Source organism: Corythoichthys intestinalis, chromosome 4 (assembly GCF_030265065.1).
Source record: "Corythoichthys intestinalis isolate RoL2023-P3 chromosome 4, ASM3026506v1, whole genome shotgun sequence".
NCBI classification, from domain to species: domain Eukaryota; kingdom Metazoa; phylum Chordata; class Actinopteri; order Syngnathiformes; family Syngnathidae; genus Corythoichthys; species Corythoichthys intestinalis.
This window is the reverse complement of record NC_080398.1, coordinates 1,281,722-1,302,719: the sequence shown is the minus strand read 5'-3', so window position 1 is coordinate 1,302,719 and position 20,998 is coordinate 1,281,722. Positions and strand designations below refer to the sequence as shown.

The following is a 20,998-nucleotide window of genomic DNA, read 5'->3' as shown; positions in this document are numbered from 1 at the left end:
TTTTTTTTTTCATTATTAATTTTGTATCATAATTAAACATGAATAACTGTTTTGTTTTTTGTTTTTAATGATCTTAACCTAAACAAAAATACTTGGCAAAAATGATGATTTTAGCTTGGAAAACATTTGATTTTTTTTTCTTTATCATCAAAACAATGCCATTAAACATACTATAACCTTATTTAGAAAATAAGTAAAATTGGCTACTGATGCAAAAATTAGCTTAATCCTAACTAAAATAACCTAACGAAAAGTGACTTTTACTGCAGCTTGGAGGGAAAAATGTATTTAAATGATTTTGTTGTTAATATATTTTAACTTTATATTCACAACACGACTGCTTTCAAAAAATATCTTTTATCACTTGATAAGAAAAAAAAATACAACCGATATGAAAATGATCCTAATCTTTATGCTTTTTGCATCAGAACGAAACAGGATTTTTTTTTACATCGAAATTATTAAATACTGCGAGAAAATATATGGACTCCAAAAAATATTCAAGTAAAAAATAAAACCCAATTTTCAAAACAATCAGAAAAATATTAAATTTTGCCATGATTGAATCTGCATTTAATCTCATAATTATGAATACATGTGCATACCTAATTAGTGTTGTCATAGATTACTAGAAAAAGTAAATTGGAGTACTAATTTTGCCTCAAAAAGTAATCTAGTTACTTTACTGATTATTATCAATGTAACACAATTATTTAAAAGTAATTTATCATAGTTTTTACCAATTTTTCTCCCTTTGCTGCCTCAACATAAGAAAGACAACAGAAAACTGTCATCGCATGTACTCTAATTGACTTTCTGATCATTGAAATTATAGGGGAAGATCACAATTTTTCACATAAGGCTTAATCTTCGAGTCCAGCATTGACTCGCGCTTTCTTAGCAACTCCGTAGCCCTAATACCAACAAATAACTAAGAAACTGCATGGAATTTGTTGAAATCAACTTCTTCCGACTAATTAAACCCCCGCTAACTCGAAGATTAAGCCTAATGTCAAAAATACTGAACTTTGGGTTAGGGTTTAGGGTTAACAGCATATCAGTGCCAATGTTAAACAATGCAAACTGACGGTATAATAACCAACAACACACAAATGAATTGCACAGTGCAATAAACACAAAGGTGGTGGCGGGCGCGAATGCGCGCGCACGACCCGCAAGTACGCCGTACACACACGCGGTCAATTTGGCCACAAAACGTGGCGGCAACTAAGCACTTTACACTCAATCGGACTTACAACACATCCCAAAAATGCTGAACGAACACGTCACCTCACTGCATAAATTTGCAACACGAATATGATGTAAACAATTCTTGCGGACTTCGCGAGGACGAGTGGAAGCAACAACTACCCAAGGTTGAAACGGCAAAGCTACGAAACAGCTGGCAAAGTAGCGGCTCCAACCTATCGCTGGAACCCTCCAGAATGAAGGAAGAATACCCACGTTCATTCATGGACACACTCGGACATCTCAACAGGTGGCTGCACCCGAATGTACACCCGCGCTGGCCTGTCACACATCTTTCTCAGTCTTTTAACACTTAGCGCGTGTGACTCAAGATCAAAACAGGAAGTAACTATGAGTGGTTACCATGGAAACGAACATTATCTGTTTAAATAAAACTCTTCGTACGCGACAACAATATTCTTTATTCTACATACATTAGGAGACAATAACAAAATAGTAACACACAGACACTAAGGAAACTAATCAGATAACTGGTTTAGAAAAATGAACGTGTTAGATTGCTTGTTACTGAAAGAAAGTAATGAGATTAATATAAAGCGTTACTGACAACAATGTACCTAATGTAGCTATTCTATATGCATGCTCTCAGTTTCTATAACTCATTCATGACAATGTCTACCTCTATCAATGGCAGCCAATAACCTATGAAGAACATATAAGCAGAGGTGGATAGTTTAGCCAAAAAATTTACTCAAGTAAGTTGCGTCACTTCAAATTAATTTTACTCAAGTAAAAGTACTTATCCCAAAAATGTACACTAGTACAAGTAAAAAAAAAAAAAAAAAAGTATTTTGCGAAAACAATACTCAAGTAATGAGTAACATTGTGAGTAACTGGTTACGATTTTTTTTTTAAACAATATTTTTTTTTTCCTCAGCACAAAGTTCGAGTATCGACACGAACTGTTATTATTATAATACTGTTCTATAACCTAATATATAACCACATTAAGACAAAAAAATACAACAACAAAAAAGAATTGCAGCAAGAGAAAAAAAAAATCTACACAAATGAAGCATCATTCGTCCAAACAGCATGAGTGCCCTCTAGTGGAGAAACCGTAATTCCTACTATGATATTAAAAGGATCATATCTCTGGTTTTACATGGTCAATCGGCGCCAAATAAAAACTGGGAGAGAGGTTAAAACACTGATTTTAAGTCATGTTGTCGGTGGCACTCTATGTCAAATACTTAATTTTTTAAGGTGCTTTAAAGACTCCATGTGATTGATCAGGCCGGCGTGATCAAAGAACAGCAGGCTTGAGTCTGATTGGCATAATGGAGTCATGTGATTATTGTTCTGACATCTCTGGCGAAACTGATGGAGCCACAGTTTGGCATCTCAGGCAAAAAAGGAAAATCTAACATGTAGACTAAAGAGGAAAACTACTCTTAGAAGTACATTTTCTCACAAAGTTACTCAAAGATATATTAATGGAGTAAATTTAATGCGTAACTACCTTTGTGCAAGGTCTCCTACTTAAAAGATGAGAGAGGCCTCTAATTGTCAACATGGGTAAACCTCAACCATGAGAGACAGAATGTGGAGAAAAAAAACAGAAACTCGCATTGTTTGATTTTTAAAGAATTTATTTACAAATTACAGTGGAAAATAAGTATTTGGTCACCTACAAACAAGCAAGATTTCTGGCTGTCAAAGAGGTCTAACTTCTTCTAAAGAGGTCTAACGAGGCTCGACTCGTTACCTGTATTAATAGCATCTGTTTTAACTCATTATCGGTATAAAAGAAACCTGTCCACAAACTCAGTCAGTCACACGCCAAACAAAGAGCTGTCGAAGGACACCAGAGACAAAATTGTAGCCCTGCACCAGGCTGGGAAGACTGAATCTGCAATAAGTAAAACGCTTGGTGTAAAGAAATCACCTGTGGGTGCAATTATTAGAAAATGGAAGACATACAAGACCACAGATAATCTCCCTCGATCTGGGGCTCCATGCAAGATCACCCCCCGTGGCGTCAAAATGATAACAAGAACGGTGAGCAAAAATCCCAGAACCACACGGGGGGACCTAGTGAATGTCCTACAGAGAGCTGGGACCACAGTAACAAAGGCTACTATCAGTAACACAATGTGCCGCCAGGGACTCAAATCCTGCACTGCCATACGTGTCCCCCTGCTGAAGAAAGTACACGTCCAGGCCCGTCTGCGGTTCGCTAGAGAGCATTTGGATGATTCAGAAAAGGACTGGGAGAATGTGTTATGGTCAGATGAAACCAAAATAGAACTTTTTGGTAGAAACACTGGTTCTCGTGTTTGGAGGGGAAAGAATACTGAATAGCATCCAAAGAACACCATACCCACTGTGAAGCACAGGGGTGGAAACATAATGCTTTGGGGCTGTTTTTCTGCAAAGGGACCAGGACGACTGATCTGTGTAAAGGAAAGAATGAATGGGGCAATGTATCGAGAGATTTTGAGTTAAAATCTCCTTCATTCAGCAAGGGCGTTGAAGATGAGACGTGGCTGGGTCTTTCAGCATGACAATGATCCCAAACACACAGCCAGGGCAACAAAGGATTGGCTTTGTAAGAAACATTTCAAGGTCCTGGAGTGGCCTAGCCTGTCTCCAGATCTCAACCCCATAGAAAATCTGTGGAAGGAGTTGAAAGTCCGTGTTGCCCAACGACAGCCCCAAAACATCACTGCTCTAGAGGAGATCTGCATGGAGGAATGGGCCAAAATACCAGCAACAGTGTGTGAAAAGCTTGTGAAGAGTTACAGAAAACGTTTGGCCTCCGTTATTGCATACAGAGGGTACATAACAAAGCATTGAGATGAACTTTTGGTATTGACCAAATACTTATTTTCCACCATGATTTGCAAATAAATTCTTTAAAAATCAAACAATGTGATTTTCTGTTTTTATTCCACATTCTGTCTCTCATGGTTGAGGTTTACCCATGTTGACAATTACAGGCCTCGCTAATATTTTCAAGTGGGAGAACTTGCACAATTAGTGGTTGACTAAATACTTATTTGCCCCACTGTATAATGAAATTCATGTATCAAATTTAACTATATTTAATCTACCAAAAAAAAACAAACACATGGACGCTCGCTTCGTATTGGTCTACAGGGAAATGACGCTACCAATAAAATGAAAAAAATCTCTGACAAAGCTGGAGTTGAGCGCATTCCCCGAGGTTGCAATTATCATAATAAAAGAAAACAACATTAAAGGCCGTTAAGATCGACGGTCAAACTGGTAGCGCAGGCGCTAATTGCAAATGTGCCGGTTTACCCCTGTGCCGTGTTATTTAAAGGGCCAAGGTCGATCGCGTGTGTGTGTTTGCATGAGTGTGAGATCGAAGGACCGAGTCGCGGTGCAACTCATTACGCGTGGCATTTAAATAAAAATACGGTGCTAATTAAAAAAGCGCTTGGAACAAGAGCGCAATTTACCAATTATTCAATTCCCCGATTAGTTTTCCGCAGCATTATCACAAACATCTCTTCATTTAGTCCCGTCATATTAAGGAAGATGAGATGTGTTAATCTGATAATCTGCTGCTTTGCATGCAATATGTTGTTTATGATGATATTTGGATTCATAAAATGGGAGGTAGATGGTTATAAATGGGTAAGTTAGGGTATCTTATGTAGAATATATACAGTGGGGCGAATAAGTATTTAGTCAACCACTAATTGTGCAAGTTATCCCACTTGAAAACATTAAAGAGGCCTGTAATTGTCAACATGGGTAAACCTCAACCATGAGAGACAGAATGTGGGGAAAAAAACAGAAAATCACATTGTTTGATTTTTAAAGAATTTATTTGCAAATCATGGTGGAAAATAATTATTTGGTCAATACCAAAAGTTCATCTCAATACTTTGTTATGTACCCTTTGTTGGCAATAACGTAGGCCAAACGTTTTCTGTAACTCTTCACTAGCTTTTCACACACTGTTGCTGGTATTCTGGCCCATTCCTCCATGCAGATCTCCTCTAGAGCAGTGATGTTTTGGGGCTGTCGTTGGGCAACACGGACTTTCAACTCCCCCCACAGATTTTCTATGACGTTGAGATCTGGAGACTGGCTAGTCCACTCCAGGACCTTGAAATGCTTCTTACGAAGCCACTCCTTTGTTGCTCTGGCTGTGTGTTTGGGATCAGTTATGCTGAAAGACCCAGCCACGTCTCATCTTCAATGCCCTTGCTGATGGAAGGAGATTTTCACTCAAAATCTCTCCATACATGGCCCCATTCATTCTTTCCTTTACACAGATCAGTCGTCCTGGTCCCTTTGCAGAAAAACAGCCCCAAAGCATGATGTTTCCACCCCCATGCTTCACAGTGGGTATTGTGTTCTTCGGATGCAATTCAGTATTCCTTCTCCTCCAAACACGAGATCCTGTGTTTCTACCAAAAAGTTCTATTTTGATTTCATCTGACCATAACACATTCTCCCAGCCCTCTTCTGGATCATCCAAATGCTTTCTAGCGAACCGCAGACGGGCCTGGACGTGTACTGGCTTCAGCTGGGGGACACGTCTGGCAGTGCAGGATTTAGAGTCCCTGGCGGCGCATTGTTATACTGATAGTTGCCTTTGTTACTGTGGTCCCAGCTCTCCGTAGGTCATTCACTAGGTCGCCCCGTGTGGTTCTGGGATTTTTGCTCATTGTTCCTGTTATCATTTTGACACCCCAGGGTGAAAAATAGTCAGGAAACGGAAGTTTCCTGACTATTTTTCTTCACTTCCTTTCTTGGCCCGAGATGAGCTCTTACCAAATGCGCTACTGACCTCCAGTGGCCAGTTTTATTGCTTTAAAATGGGTTTTGAGCTTTGTGCATTATATTTTAAATGGATCGGAACCTATAGATGCCTCTTGTAAAAAAAAAAAAAAAAAAAAGACGTAAAAATACATTTTCGGCACACTGAAGCAATTAAAAATAGAACGTATTTATACGTTTTTGGAAGCAAATGAGTTATACAATCGGCATTTGGATGTTTGTGAATTGTTCTCGAATCTTTCACGGCCGAATCGCGAATAATCTAAGAATCAGAAATTTTGCACGCCACTACTTTTTATACATTTTCCCAATGTATTATTATTTTTTTTTTTGCGATGAGGCAGAAATAAAATATGGTGCCTCATCACCAGTACGCAAAAATCTTCCAAACCCCAGAGGCTCGAGAAATTTCGCACAGTTCCGATTCTTAAACACCTTGGCAGGGTGCGTTGCTGGTGGCAGTGAGCATTTTGTGGCAAACTCTGAACGTGTCCTATAGCAGAACTGCTTGAGAAGTGATAGCGTGCTGTTTTGGAGATCGGAGACGCACATGTCACGGCCAAGGAAACCTGGATAAATGTGCTTTCTTGAAGTTTAGGACACTGTCATACCTCCAATTAAGCTAAATAATTAGTTATGTCCCGATCTGATCACATGATCGGAAATCGGGCCGATCGCCCCATTTTCCAGAGGATCACAACCAGGTGAAAAAGATCCAGTATGGGTTTTTATTTAAAAAATATTTATATATTTGTTTCTCTGTGTCATGCTCGCACAACCACTATCTCTCCCTCCAGCTGCTTTTCTTGCTCACCGAGCAGCTGCTTGTTAAAGTTAACGATGAGTGACAGCTTTGAAAGCTTTGATCTTGCCAGAGAAACTTGGGGGCGCTAACTTGAAAGGCACCGAATTTATGAGCTTGTTGAACACTAGCTGTAGTGTCCTGTGAGCTACAATCAAAGTCAAAGTCAAAGTTTGCTTTATTGTCAATTCTATACGTTTCCATTGAATTTTATTTTGTGAGCTGCATAGATTTTCTTGTGCGCACGTGCACTATTACGCATGCGCGCAGCTTAGGGGAAACAATGGATTGTATGTTTATTTATTTATTTTTTTATGTACACGTTGTTAAGCATGTGTATTTTCCGCCAGGCCATCGAAAACAACCTTGTTCAGAAGTCGCCCGGTGGCCTGACCTACATGGCGGAGTGGCGAGGGGGCATCCTGGACCACAAAATGGGCCACCTAGCCTGCTTCTCCGGGGGCATGATTGGCATCGGCGCCGACGACGGCGCACCTGACAAACGTCAGCACTACTTGGACCTGGCCGCCGAAGTCACGCGTACCTGCCACGAGAGCTACGACCGCTCGGGTGAGAACGCCGCTCGAAGCCAAACTCAATAAAAGTTTCGTTTCGTGCCGAGTCGGCCCTCGAACACGAGCGTCCTCGGCATATATTGAGTAGAGTAGAATAATTCAAGTGTGCTTAAGCGACACTTGAGTGACTCAAATGAAAGGCTTCGCTCCTGACGTACTTTATAAAGAGGGAAAAAAAAAATCAATGTTATGACACTTTTGAAGATTTCTTTTAATTTAAAAAACATCGGCATCGTTTTACACGCTGTGATTGGAAAACGTTTGACAGATAAATGCTTGTTTTTAATATTCTCCTTCAAACTTTGTCATTTTTTACATCCTTACTTGATGATGAAACATTTAAACATTTAACAATTCAATTATTCTTTCCTCTCAGCCACCAAACTGGGACCCGAAGCGTTCCGGTTCGACAGCGGCGCCGAGGCTACGGCGACCCGGCTGAGCGACAGATACTACATTCTCAGACCTGAAGTCATTGAGAGCTACATGTACATGTGGAGGCTCACCCACGACCCAAAGTACAGGGATTGGGGATGGGAGGCTGTCGAGGTAAATACACAGAAAATAGTATTTGTTCAAAAATTAGTAGAGCTGTCCCGATCGATCACGTCATTTTCAAAGTATCGGAATCGGCAAAAAAATATCGGCCATGCCTTTTTTAAATATATATATATATATATATATATATATATATATATATATATATATTTTTTTTTTTTTTTTTTAATTATTAAATCGTTTTCTAATTGTATTTAACGTTACAAGCATAATATGTTACACTCATCCAGAGTCTTTAGTTTCAGCTTAAGGTAGGGTTATCAAATTTATCCCCATAACTGTGGTAATTAATTTTTTTAAAAATGTATCACGTTAAAATATTTAACGCAATTAAAGCATGCGCTGCAAGACCCACCCACGCATTGTCGCGCTCAATCTGTAATGGCGCCGTTTTACCTATATAGCCATTTAATCTATATAGAGAGCTAAAACGCAGCGTAGAATGAGTAGAGTGAATTTTGGCAGCCTTTGAAGCCTTGTTTTATTTGGCTAAAGCCTTAAAATCCCTCTCCCTACGATTAGAAATATCATGGGACGCAATGTGGGGAAGCAAGGCAGCAATTGATCTTTATCTTAACACCTTACGTTAATTCCCAACGCAGAGAAGATATATCAATTGGTAGCACTACGCACAGTCATGGTTCCACTTCCCATCATGCATTTGGGCATGGCTACATCATTTACTGAAAGCTCAACAAATACACTAGATGGCAATATTTAGTCACAATATACAAAGTCACAAGTCTTCCTCTCACAGAAAGAATGTTAATAATGTAAATGCCATCTTGAGGATTTATTGTCATAATAAACAAATACAGTACTTATGTACTGTATGTTGAATGTATATATTCGTCCGAGTTTTATTCATTTTTTCCTTAATGCATTGCCAAAATGTATATGACCGGGAAAAATTATCGGGAATGATTGGAATTGAATCGGGAGCAAAAAAAAAAAATAGCAATCGATCGGGAAATATCGGGATCGGCAGATACTCAAACTAAAACGATCGGGAGCAAAAAAACATGATCGGAACAACCCTAAAAATTAATATCCCAAAAAATGATTTAGCTCATTCACTGCTATTGTCAGTCATATTAAAAATGAATGTGACGTATATAGCCTTCTAAGAATGCGGACAAAACTATTAGTAACTACTGTCAAGTGACTACCATAATTTTCGGAATATAAACCGCTCCTTTTTTTTTTTTTTTTTTCCATAGTGGCATCATAAGACTGCCAAAAGACCGCCATAATTATGACATGACACCAGAGGTTGCGCTAGACTTTTTCGTTGTCTGTCATTTTGACTGACAGTGTGATAAAAATCCGGTCATAATCTATTTTTACCCGTCACTTACATTTTTAAAATGATAATGACATATTCAATAGTATTTAGTTTTCATTCATTTTTAATTAATGTTCCATCCGAACAAGCTTAACAAGAAGCAAACAGACAGCGGAGTGCACCAATCAGCGACGGGCAGACGTGCCGTTAGCAAAGCGACGAGGGCAGGACTAGGGATTTGCGTGCAGAAGTAAACATACAAGGAGAACGGAGTTTATTCAACATGGCTAGCGCGAGACAGACTGTTGTCAGACTCGTGTCGATGTGTTTTAGCTCATTTAAAGCTGAATTTACCGCGGATTGGAACATATTCTCGGCTCTCCCGTCGCCATCCGTGTTAATATAGAGACGACTTTCGGCGCGCAAGAGTGACGTTGCTCGTGAAGAACACGTCACGCAAATAAACCTGATTTGTCGATTTATTTTGTACCTACTCAAGAGGCTGTGTCCCAGACTTTTCTCTCAGTGTTTGAAAAATACTGCCGTGCCAGGCAAACACTCAGTTGCCTTGACATTTTTCCGAGTAAGGCCAACGACGTCATGCATCAAGAGAGACAATAGCTAATTAATATGCTCACTCGCCACCCTGTGGTCTGGGGTGTGAATTGCAACCTGTCAAAATGACGGATGGACTTCAGTTTTTTCCATCGTTTTAAAAAACCGATCAACGACGGAAAATATTCGGTTAACGCGACCCCTGCATGACACTACCATGAGCATTAATGAATGCTTATGACAGGTGTCATGAACTAATTCACTCCCAGCCATTTTCACTGGAGCAAGGCCCTTCGCTCCCGGCCGTTTTACTGGAATTTGACTGATTTTGCAAGGCCCACAGAAAATTCTTTTCTATTGCTATATAAACATGTAACCCACCAAAAGAAAGATTAGACTCTCTTCTTTCAGCAGAATAAAAAGTTAGTTCATAGCTTTTTCCAATCTTTAGAAATCAACATTAGAAAATAGCTTAGTTTGAGCAATTTTCCAATTTCTGATGAAAAAAACGGAAAAATTGAGCTTTTTGTGAAAGCATAAATTTCAAACATAACTGACTTATACACAGCTATTTTTTGCTTTAGTTACATCCCAAACATCTGAATAATGTTTCCCTTTTACAAAATAAGATAACAAGACAAATAGAGCTTTTGATTGCAAAGTAACAATTTATGTATGTATGGATGGATGGATGGATGGATGGAAAACATACTTCAATGGCTGCACAATAAGGGAAATACGGTCCAGATCTTGGGCAATTCAACAAGGAAAACAGCAGCTATTAGTGGCACCGGTCCAGCGGTTAAAGCGAACGCTTATTAATAAGCTAGCGGGCTAATAGCGAGCTAACTGGGCGTGGAGGGGTAGGTCTCGCCAAGCCCGTGCTGTTTACTGTTTCTCTGCCTTCTTAAAATGGTAACTGGCATCCACCCCTGCTTCCCAATGTGAAAGCAGCGCTCGAAACTAAAGGAAAATAGCGCTGGCGGGACGTCAAACAAGCCCGAGTGCAACAAAGGAAAGCGGACCGCAAATATACTGTAGTAAAATGAAATACCAGATATGCATTGCAATTACTGTAAAGATCAACCATTTAGATTTAATAAATAACAAATTAAATGATAAATAATATACCGTACTTGCCATCAATGCTCAGAGTCGGCAGACGAGTTGGCAGTTGGTAGCTGGAGTTGTCCATGGACCGAAGGGTGAGCAGTTCAATTCCCGGCTACGATTGCCGACTGTTGAAGTGCCCTTGGGCAAGGCACTGAACCCTAATTTGCCCCAAATGGGTTGGCAGCGCCTTATATGGCAGCAGCACCATTGGTATGTGTTCGTGAAAGGGTAAATGTGTGCTAATGTAAAGCGCTTTGGGCATGGTAACCATGTAGATAAATGTGCTATATAAGTACTGTCCATTTAATATTTACGCCCCTTACAAAGAAAAAAAAATGTAACCCGGGGACTACCTGTATCTCTTTCCATTGAGTGTATTCTGAATGAATACATTGAACACACACATTTTTTTAATGTAAATAAGCTCTGCCTCTACTTCGCGGATTTTCAATTTTCCCATTAACCACGAAAAATGAGGGATCACTGTAACCTGAAATTTTTATAACCATAATTTTGTAATAATTAGAGGTGTGAGAAATTTCCGATTCTTAGATTATTCGCGAGTGGGCCGTGTAAGATTCGAGAATGATTCACACATCCAAATTCCAATTACTGAAGTATGCCAAGTAAAGCTGAACTAAAACACAGTCAGCGCAGTCTTCGGGACGCAATGAGGATTGGACCGAGATTAAACATCATGCTCAACTCATGCCACTAGATAAATAACCAATAATACCTGACTGCGGCCGACAGCCGCTACAAACTACGCCCACATAATGCTACGGTATATATCACATGTATATAAAACTAGATGCGAAATGACAGGCTCGGCGGCATTAGCTCATGTATAGAATTCTAAATGCGAAATGACAGACTTGCCGGCGAAGGTAAACAGCCGCCATCTTAAAGCAGTAGACTTCTCAGGAAGGCTCTCTTGTAATGAACCTTCCCAGCGAACCTAATTAACTTTTTATCTAAAATACTCTTAAATCTGCAGAATCTTGACTTGAATCCATCTTTAAATGATGAAACAGTTTGAAAACGTTCACATGTCGAAAGTAGACATAAGGGAAATTATGGCATAACAGGAGCAATTTTAACAACTTTAACGGTTGATTCACAACATTAAATTAATTGAATGTAGTTTAAAGCTGCTGTTACAGAATGGGGACTTGAGTATTTTATTTACTGTTTTGAACTGTTAACTTGATACTGAAATAGTAGTTTATTTAAGACCGACAGGACTTTTGTACAATTTTTGTACGAAACATTAAAAGGGGCTAATAACTATAATCGAATGGTAGCCTCTGAATCGTAATCAAATTGTTAGGTGCCCCAATATTCCCACCTAAAGTAATAATTGTCAGAAACTTTACAAAATTAAATATATTTACAATTATTCTTGTGAATTTTGTAACAAGGACGTAAAACCAGAAAATGTACGTATTTATAAGAATAACTCTCAAAAAATGTATGTTAAAACTAGGGTTGTTCCGATCATGTTTTTTTGCTCCCGATCCGATCCCGATCGTTTTAGTTTGAGTATCTGCCGATCCCGATATTTCCTGATCCGATTGCTTTTTTTTTGCTCCCGATTCAATTCCAATCATTCCCGAAAATTTTTCCCGATCATATACATTTTGGCAATGCATTAAGAAAAAAATGAATAAAACTCGGACGAATATATAAATTCAACATACAGTACATAAGTACTGTATTTGTTTATTATGACAATAAATCCCCAAGATGGCATTTACATTATTAATATTCTTTCTGTGAGAGGGATCCACTGAGAGAAAGACTGGTAATACTTAAAGGATTAATGTGACTTTGTATATTGTGACTAAATATTGCCATCTAGTTTATTTGTTGAGCTTTCAGTAAATGATACTGTAGCCATTTAACTGTTCTGCCCAAATGCATGATGGGAAGTGGAACCATGACTGCGTAGTGGCACCAATTGATATATCTTCTCTGCGTTGGGAAATAACATAGGGTGTTAAGAAAAAGATCAACTACTACCTTTCTTCCCCACATTGCTTCCCACGATATTTCTCATTGTTGAGAGAGGGATTTTAAGGCTTTAGCCAACTAAAAAAAGGCACCAAAGACTGCCAAAATTCACTCTACTCATTTTACGCTGCCTTTTATCTCTCTATTTAGGTAAAACGGCGCCATTATAGATTGAATGTGATGATGCTTGAGTGAATCGTGCAGCGCATGCGTTAATTAAATATTATAACGTGATTAATTTTTTAAAAATTAATTACCGCCATTAACGCGATACATTTGATAGCCCTACTTTAAGCCAAAACTAAAGACTCTGGATGAGTGTAAGACATTATGTCTGTAACGTTAAATACAATTAGAAAACGATTTAATTAAAAAAAATATATATATTTAAAAAAGGCATGTCCGATATTTTTTTTGCCGATTCCGATACTTTGAAAATGACGTGATCGGACCCGATCGATCGGGACATATAAGTATATATATATATATATATATAAGGGCTGTCAAACGATTAAAATTTTTAATCGAGTTAATTACAGCTTAAAAATTAATTAATCGTAATTAATCGCAATTAATCGCAATTCAAACCACCATAAAATATGCCATATTTTTCTGTAAATTATATATATTCTGTAAAATAAATTGTTGTAATGGAAAGATAAGACACAAGATGGATATATACAGTGGGGAGAACAAGTATTTGATACACTGCCAATGGGAAAATCCATTGGCAGTGTATCAAATACTTGTTCTCCCCACTGTACATTCAACATACGGTACATAAGGACTGTAGTGGGCATTTCACTCTACTGTCATTTAAATCTGTCTATGCTGTCCTCACTCCGAAGCGTCTACTTTTTCCAAAGCTAGACAGCTAGTGAACGACACCTTAATAATCAGACTTCTTCCTTTTTCATCTGATTTATTAATAAAATAGCCTCAAACCATTGTCCTCTTTAGACCGTCATAAAACTACAAAAAAAAAAAAAAGTACACAAGCATTGCATTAGCAACAACGTTAGCTTAGCACGCTATACAGGTTCACTAAACATAAACAAAAAGCGTCTCATACAAAAAATAGAACATTTCGCTTACTAACATAATATGTACATTCTTTACAACAACCATACTTACGGACAAATCTTGTCCAAGGATCATATAAGCGCAACATTACAACGTAGGCGTCAGCCCGAGACGTCGTGCAGCCATATGAACTGGCAAGAAAAAACTAAACCATGTCGCAAAGCGACCACAAGAGTTCGCTGTTGTGCTGCAGCACAAAAAGCCTTGCTGTAAAACTTACCAAAAGGCAGAATACTGTCTGAGCAGGACATGTGCGTTAATTGCGTCAAATATTTTAACGTGATTAATTTTAAAAATTAATTACCGCGCGTTAACGCGATAATTTTGACAGCCCTAATATATATATATATATATATATATATCTTTAGTTAAAACATATTATGGTACATAAAGGTTCCTTTTTTTAAGAGTTATCTTTGAAATGTTAACACTTTAAAATATGTCATGCCTTGAACATGAATGTGATATTCCACAGCAAATGTAAAAAGTTATCACAGATTATGTCAGTGGTTTTTTAAACCAACATCTAATGAACTACTCACCTTTCACGCTAAACTCAATTAACATCCCTAATTACCCCCTAGAAGTAACGCTACACGCTGTCGTGCACATTAAAGCCTTAGGTGACACGAGGCAATTATTAATAATGTACATTAGTTGTCATCCAGAGCAGAGGGTTAACATGATGGATTTCACTTGAATTTAGTCAAAAGGCCCGATCGGGTCTTTAATTAGTTGCCATCACGGAGAATTAACGCACCAAGGTGTCGGTTAATTAGGGCGCAGGCCGGTAGGTGAAGTCATTAAATCTATACGTTTTGATTTGCCATCTTGCTTTCAGGCGCTGGAGCGGCACTGCAGAGTGGAAGCTGGCTTTTCGGGGATTCGCGATGTTTACACGCTGACCGACAGCCATGACAACATGCAGCAGAGCTTTTTCCTGTCGGAGACGCTCAAGTAAGTTGGTAGTAGTGTTGCTTTTGCTGTTGATTCCGGTTCCTTTGTGTTGTATCGGCCAATGTGGATACTGTTCCGATTGTTGTTGTTTTCGTGAACGATGTCTATCACAAAAATATTTCATGGAATACTTTTCTCGATAACAGATGATAACGAGCTAAAAACATGTCTTGGGTGACTAAAACATAAAACGAATGCCAGTTTTTGCCTGACGAGACGAAAATGCGTCATAGTGTCCGTCACATATTCACAATAAATGACATTTAAAGGGAATCTTGGACCTAAAGACTTGTAGTCTCGAATAAGCCACAATTGTTCTCTTTTACTAAAATATATTGGAAACACATATATTATAGCCATTTATTTAAAAATCTATAATATTTTGTACATGTTTTGATCTGCGGGAGGGAGCCATGTTTTAAGCGCGCAATGCACGCTGGGGGTGATGACGCGGTTGGGCTGGACTGGGAGAATTCAGTATTCAATTCGGTATTCTTTTTCCTCCAAACAAGAGAACCTGTGTTTCTACCAAAAAGTTCTATTTTGGTTTCATCTGACCATAACACATTCTCCCAGTCCTCTTCTGGATCATCCAAATGCTCTCTAGCGAACCGCAGACGGGCCTGGACGTGTACTTTCTTCAGTAGGGGGACACGTCTGGCAGTGCAGGATTTGAGTCCCTGGCGGCGCATTGTGTTACTGATAGTAGCCTTTGTTATTGTGGTCCCAGCTCTCTGTAGGTCATTCACTACGTCCCCCCGTGTGGTTCTGGGATTTTTGCTCACCGTTCTTGTTCTCATTTTGACGCCACGGGGTGAGGAGGGAGTTGAAAGTCCGTGTTGCCCAACGACAGCCGCAAAACATCACTGCTCTAGAGGAGATCTGCATGGATGAATGGGCCAAAATACCAGCAACAGTGTGTGAAAAGCTTGTGAAGAGTTACAGAAAACGTTTGGCCTCCGTTATTGCCAACAAAGGGTACATAACAAAGTATTGAAATGAACTTTTGGGTGGAAAAGCGCTATATAAATATAACACCATTTACCATTTACCATATAGACCAAATAATTATTTTCCACCATGATTTGCTAATACATTCTTTAAAAATCAAACGATGTGATTTTCGGGGGGGGGGGGGGGGGGGGGGGGGTTCCACATTCTGTCTCTCATGGTTGAGGTTTACCCATGTTGACAATTACAGGCCTCTCTAATATTGTCAAGTTGGAGAACTTGCACAGTTAGACTAAATAATTATTTGCCCCACTGTATTTTGGTGTAGATATCCCATAATACTACAAGGAGAGCTGTGGCTTGTAGTCCAGTGCGGATGAACAATCTATGAACAAATGTCATTTTGGTGTCAAATTTGGTGGGGGCAGCTTATAGTGAGGTGCGCCTAATAGTGCGATAGTTGCGGTTAGGGATGTCCCGATCCAGGTTTTTGCACTTCCGATCCGATACCGATATTGTTTTGCACTTCCGATCCGATACCGATACTGGCCGATACCGATACCGACCTATATGAGCATGTGTTAAGGTTTAAAGTTATTTAGCCTCCTTACTTAGTTGTCAGACTCATGTTGAAAAAGGTTTTAGTACCCTTGATAACAACTAGCCAGCTGAATTAGGTGAGTTAGAATAACACACAAGGGTTGGTAACAAGAAACTGACCTGTTTATTCAGTGACAAACACAAAACATTATAAATAACAAACAGAAATGGCATAGTCAGTCAGTAAAACGTGCAAATAATATTGTAAACTGTCTTAAAAAAGCAAAACACACCTCAGTGGAAAATCCCACAAATCCCCCAAGCTATTAGATGCTTTTAATGTTTCGTGCATTAGTTACAAAAATTGTATAAAAAGCCTCTCAGGTTTAAATAAACGACTATTTCAGTATCAAGTTAACATTTTAAAACAGTAAATAAAGTACTCAAGTCCCCATTCTGTATCAGCAGCTTTAAACTACATTCAATTCATTTAATTTTGCGAATCAACTGTTAAAGTTGTTAAAATTGCTCCCGTTATTCCATAATTTCCCTTCTGTCTACTTTCAACATGTGAAACTTTTAAAACTGTTTTGAAGATAGATTCAAGTCAAGATTTTGCCGATTTAGGAGTATTTTAGATAAAAAGTTAATTAGGTTCGCTTGGAAGGTTCACAACAGCCTCCTAGGGAAGTCTCCTGCTTTAAGATGGCGGCCGTTTAGTTTTCCATACTTAAATGTTGCTAACGCAGTCTGTCGTGTAGCATCAACGACGTTAACGTAGTTTATTGCGGCTGTCAGCAGAAGTCAGGTGTTCTTGTGTTTTTTATCCAGCGGCATGAGTTGAGCTAAAGCCGTGAGTTGAGCATTGGCATTACCCGGGTCTAAGACAAGTTATCTTTACTTTGCGCATTGCGTCCCAAAGACCGCGCTGTGTATTAGTTCCGCTTTACTTGACATATTTCAATATTCGGAATTTGGATGTTTGTGAATCATTCTCGAATCTTCAGCGGCCGAATCGCGTGTTGGATGGTGCGTCTTTACTCACGTGAGATAATGGCTCGTCATCCAGAATGAATTCTTCGGCAATGACTCTTGTTATTCCCTGGGCTTTGGGACTGTCGAGTGCCAGTTTGTCACGCATAGCAAAAGTTTCTGCCGGTGTTAGTTGCGTAGGACCTTTCATTTTGTCTTCGGTTTTCTTAACATACTCCTCATATTGTTTGTGGTGGTATTTCGCTAAATGCTTGATTAGGTTGGTTGCATTAAAACTTCTTACAGCTTTACCACTACGCTTGACTTTATTGTGGCATATGTTGCTCTCTGCCTCTTCGTCTTTGTCGTCCTTTAAGGTGAAATGATCCCACACAGCTGGCATTTTTACCAATAAAGTCTCTCGGTAAATTGGGAGACGGTAATGCAAATGTAGTGTGTTGAAGGTGTGCCGTAAAATGCGGACCGGATTTTAGGGAAACCGAAGCAAAAACTGGAATGGTTTATGTAAGTCGGTGCGCTGGAAAACCTGGACCGGACCTTTAAAAAAAAACTGGATCGGAAGTCTTCCTGTGTTCCGATCCGATACCGATGCGGATTTTTTTGCCCATATCGGCGTCCGATCCGATCCAAATATCGGATCGGGACATCTCTAGTTGCGGTAGTTAAATTAATTTTACAAATTGTATAAAAACAAAAATATCAAGAGGTTTTAATATCAAATTGTTTTACTCATAGTCATCGTTTTATCTTAGAACGACAAGTCTTTCTATTCGTGGTTCCCTTTAAAAAGCATTAAATTTGAATTTTAAAAGGGTCCAAGAATTGTTGGTACAATATGGTTGTGAATTGTGATATCTGAAAATGAAGCTTTTTCTAGCTGTTGCTTGTCCCTTATGAGTTTTTTTGTCTTTTCAGATATCTCTTCTTGCTGTTCTCGGACGACGACCTGCTACCCCCGGAGGACTGGGTCTTCAACACGGAGGCTCACCCTCTTCCCGTGGTCCGCAAGAGCTGCCTACAGGACCCGTCGTCCGTCGCGCAAGACAAGACGAAGCTCTCCGGATGATCGCCGAGACCCTCCGAGGGACGGAGTTCCTTTCCAGTAAAGGACGTCGCGTTTTTTTTCACGCCGTGATTGTATATTCTATCTTCTATTCTTTTTAATTTGACGGACAATCAAGACGAAACTTTTGGCGGACACTTTTTCTTTCCTCTGTGAGGAAAAGGGGATCCACGTTGTCGAGAAAACCACTTCTGAGTTTTTTTAAAGGAATGATTTCGCGTCGCTGACCAAAGGTTTTCTTTCTTCTCCTGCGGTTGATCGTAAGCATACAATTGTAAGAAGTACTGAGTGGGGCAAAATATGCCGTTGATGTCATGTTTCTCGCTGAAACGTTCTTAACTACGTCAGGAAAGTGTCTTATGCATCCTGGGACCATTGTTTTAAAAAAGAACAAAAAAAATATCAGAAAAATGAACGCTTATCTTCTGGGGGTTGGCTTTTTTTGGGAGCTCACAATATAAATGCGTTTTCCCGTTCCTGTTCTGTTTCTGGTAATTTTTGTTGGTTTTAGCAAAAGTTGTACATAAGAATATCATTTTTTTTCCCGTTTCTGTTGATTTGCTTCCCTCAGGTGTTTCCGTAAGAAAAAATGGAAGAAAAACTAACTTTACAAACTCAAAAGTATTAAGATTTAAGTCGACTTTTTGCGGATATTTGAATTCTTATGACTTAATGTTTGGTTTAACTTTGGTTGTTGAGTATTTTCCAATATTGATTTAATAGACAAAATAAAGAGCTGTGCAACTTTGTACCTTTAAACAAGAAATGTGTTGGTGTTTTTGTCAGCCACATTGAACTGAGTGATTGGAAGTCTTTATTACTATTATTTAGGGCTGCAGCTTTTGATTATTTAAGACAGTGTTTTTCAACCTTTTCTGGGTTCCGGCACACTTTTACATTGGAAAAAAATCTCGCGGCACACCATAAACCCAAAATGTTCCATAACTACCCACTTTACAATATACAGTGAGAAGCAAAAGCATTTGTACCCCTTGTGATTTTGCAAGTTTACCCACTTAGAAAATAGGTGGAGGCACGAAATTACAATCATAGATTCATTTCCACTTATAGAGACATAATATACAGTGGGGCAAATAAGTATTTAGTCAACCTCCAATTGTGCAAGTGCTCCTACTTGAAAATATTGAGAGGCCTGTAATTGTCAACATGGGCAAACCTCAACCATGAGAGAGAATGTGGAGAAAAAAAAAACAGAAACTCACATTGTTTGATTTTTAAAGAATTATTTCCAAATTAGAGTGGAAAATAAGTATTTGGTCCACTACAAACAAGCAAGATTTCTGGCTGTCAGAGTTCTAACTTCTTCTAACGAGGCACCACTCGCTACCTGTATTAATGGCACCTGTTTTAACTCATTATCGGTATAAAAGACACCTGTCCACAACTTCAGTCAGTCACACTCCAAACTCCGCTATGGCCAAGACCAAAGAGCTGTCGAAGGACACCAGAGACAAAATTGTAGACCTGCACCAGGCTGGGAAGATTGAACCTGCAATAGGTAAAACGCTTGGTCTAAGGAAATCAACTGTGAGAGCAATTATTAGAAAATGGAAGCCATACAAGACCACTGATAATCTCCCTCGATCTGGGACTCCATGCAAGATATCACCCCGTGGCGTCAAAATGATAACAAGAACAGTGAGCCAAAATCCCAGAACCACACGGGGGGACCTAGTGAATGACCTACAGAGAGATGGGACCACGGTAACAAAGGTTACTATCAGTAAAACAATGCGCCGCCAGGGACTCAAATCCTGCACTGCCAGATGTGTCCCCCTGTTGAAGAAAGTACACGTCCAGGCCCTTCTTAGGTTCGCGAGAGAGCATTTGGTTGATCCAGAAGAGACCTGGGAGAATGTGTTATGGACAGATGAAACCAAATTGGAACGTTGAGGTAGAAACGCAGGTTCTCATGTTTGGAGGAGAAAGAATACTGAATTGCATCCGAAGAACACCATACCAGAGGTTGCGCTAGACATTTTCGTTGTCTGTCGTTTTGACTGACAGGGTCATAAAAATCCGGTAATAGTCTATTTTTACCCGTCACTTAAATTTTTTAAATGATAATGATGACATATTCAATAGTATTTAGTTTTCATTCATTTTTAATATTGTAACGCTTGCTTGGCAGCGAAAAATTAGACACGGAAGTCGTGGTATTTTTCTCCCTTTTTACTCTGCTTACCGCCAACAAATCCGCCCCCAAAAAAAAGAAGAAAAAAGAAAAAAAAAAGAGGCAACGATATAGACCCCAATCACCAACGTCACACAATGATCTTAATTGTGGTTGTCAGCCCAAAATCTTCTAAATATATATTAAATGCATCTAACCAGATATAAAATGACTACTACATAGTCTGTGGTGATCGTTTGGTGCCCAGATTTCTTGTCGAATTACAGCAGTCCATCTCGCTCTCATCTTCGGGTCTCTCAGAATACGGTAGAACTTCAAGTCTCTC

The 20,998-nt window shown here is 39.1% G+C and overlaps 1 protein-coding gene across 2 annotated transcripts in view; it reads left to right on the top strand.

Annotated features, from left to right (window-relative positions):
• The window catches only part of LOC130914353 (mannosyl-oligosaccharide 1,2-alpha-mannosidase IA-like), a 390,270-nt gene extending 370,695 nt beyond the window's left edge, over positions 1–19,575 (top strand). Inside the window, exons 9-12 of one of the 2 annotated variants that reach the window (XM_057833457.1) lie at positions 7,183–7,402; positions 7,784–7,956; positions 14,856–14,971; positions 18,371–19,575. In XM_057833457.1, coding sequence (XP_057689440.1) covers positions 7,183–7,402; positions 7,784–7,956; positions 14,856–14,971; positions 18,371–18,521 — 660 coding nt within the window. In that variant the 3' untranslated portion in view covers positions 18,522–19,575. The remainder of the gene's footprint in view (positions 1–7,182; positions 7,403–7,783; positions 7,957–14,855; positions 14,972–18,370) is intronic. The other variant, XM_057833456.1, reaches the window with a different exon arrangement.
• The last annotated feature ends 1,423 nt before the right edge of the window (positions 19,576–20,998 follow it).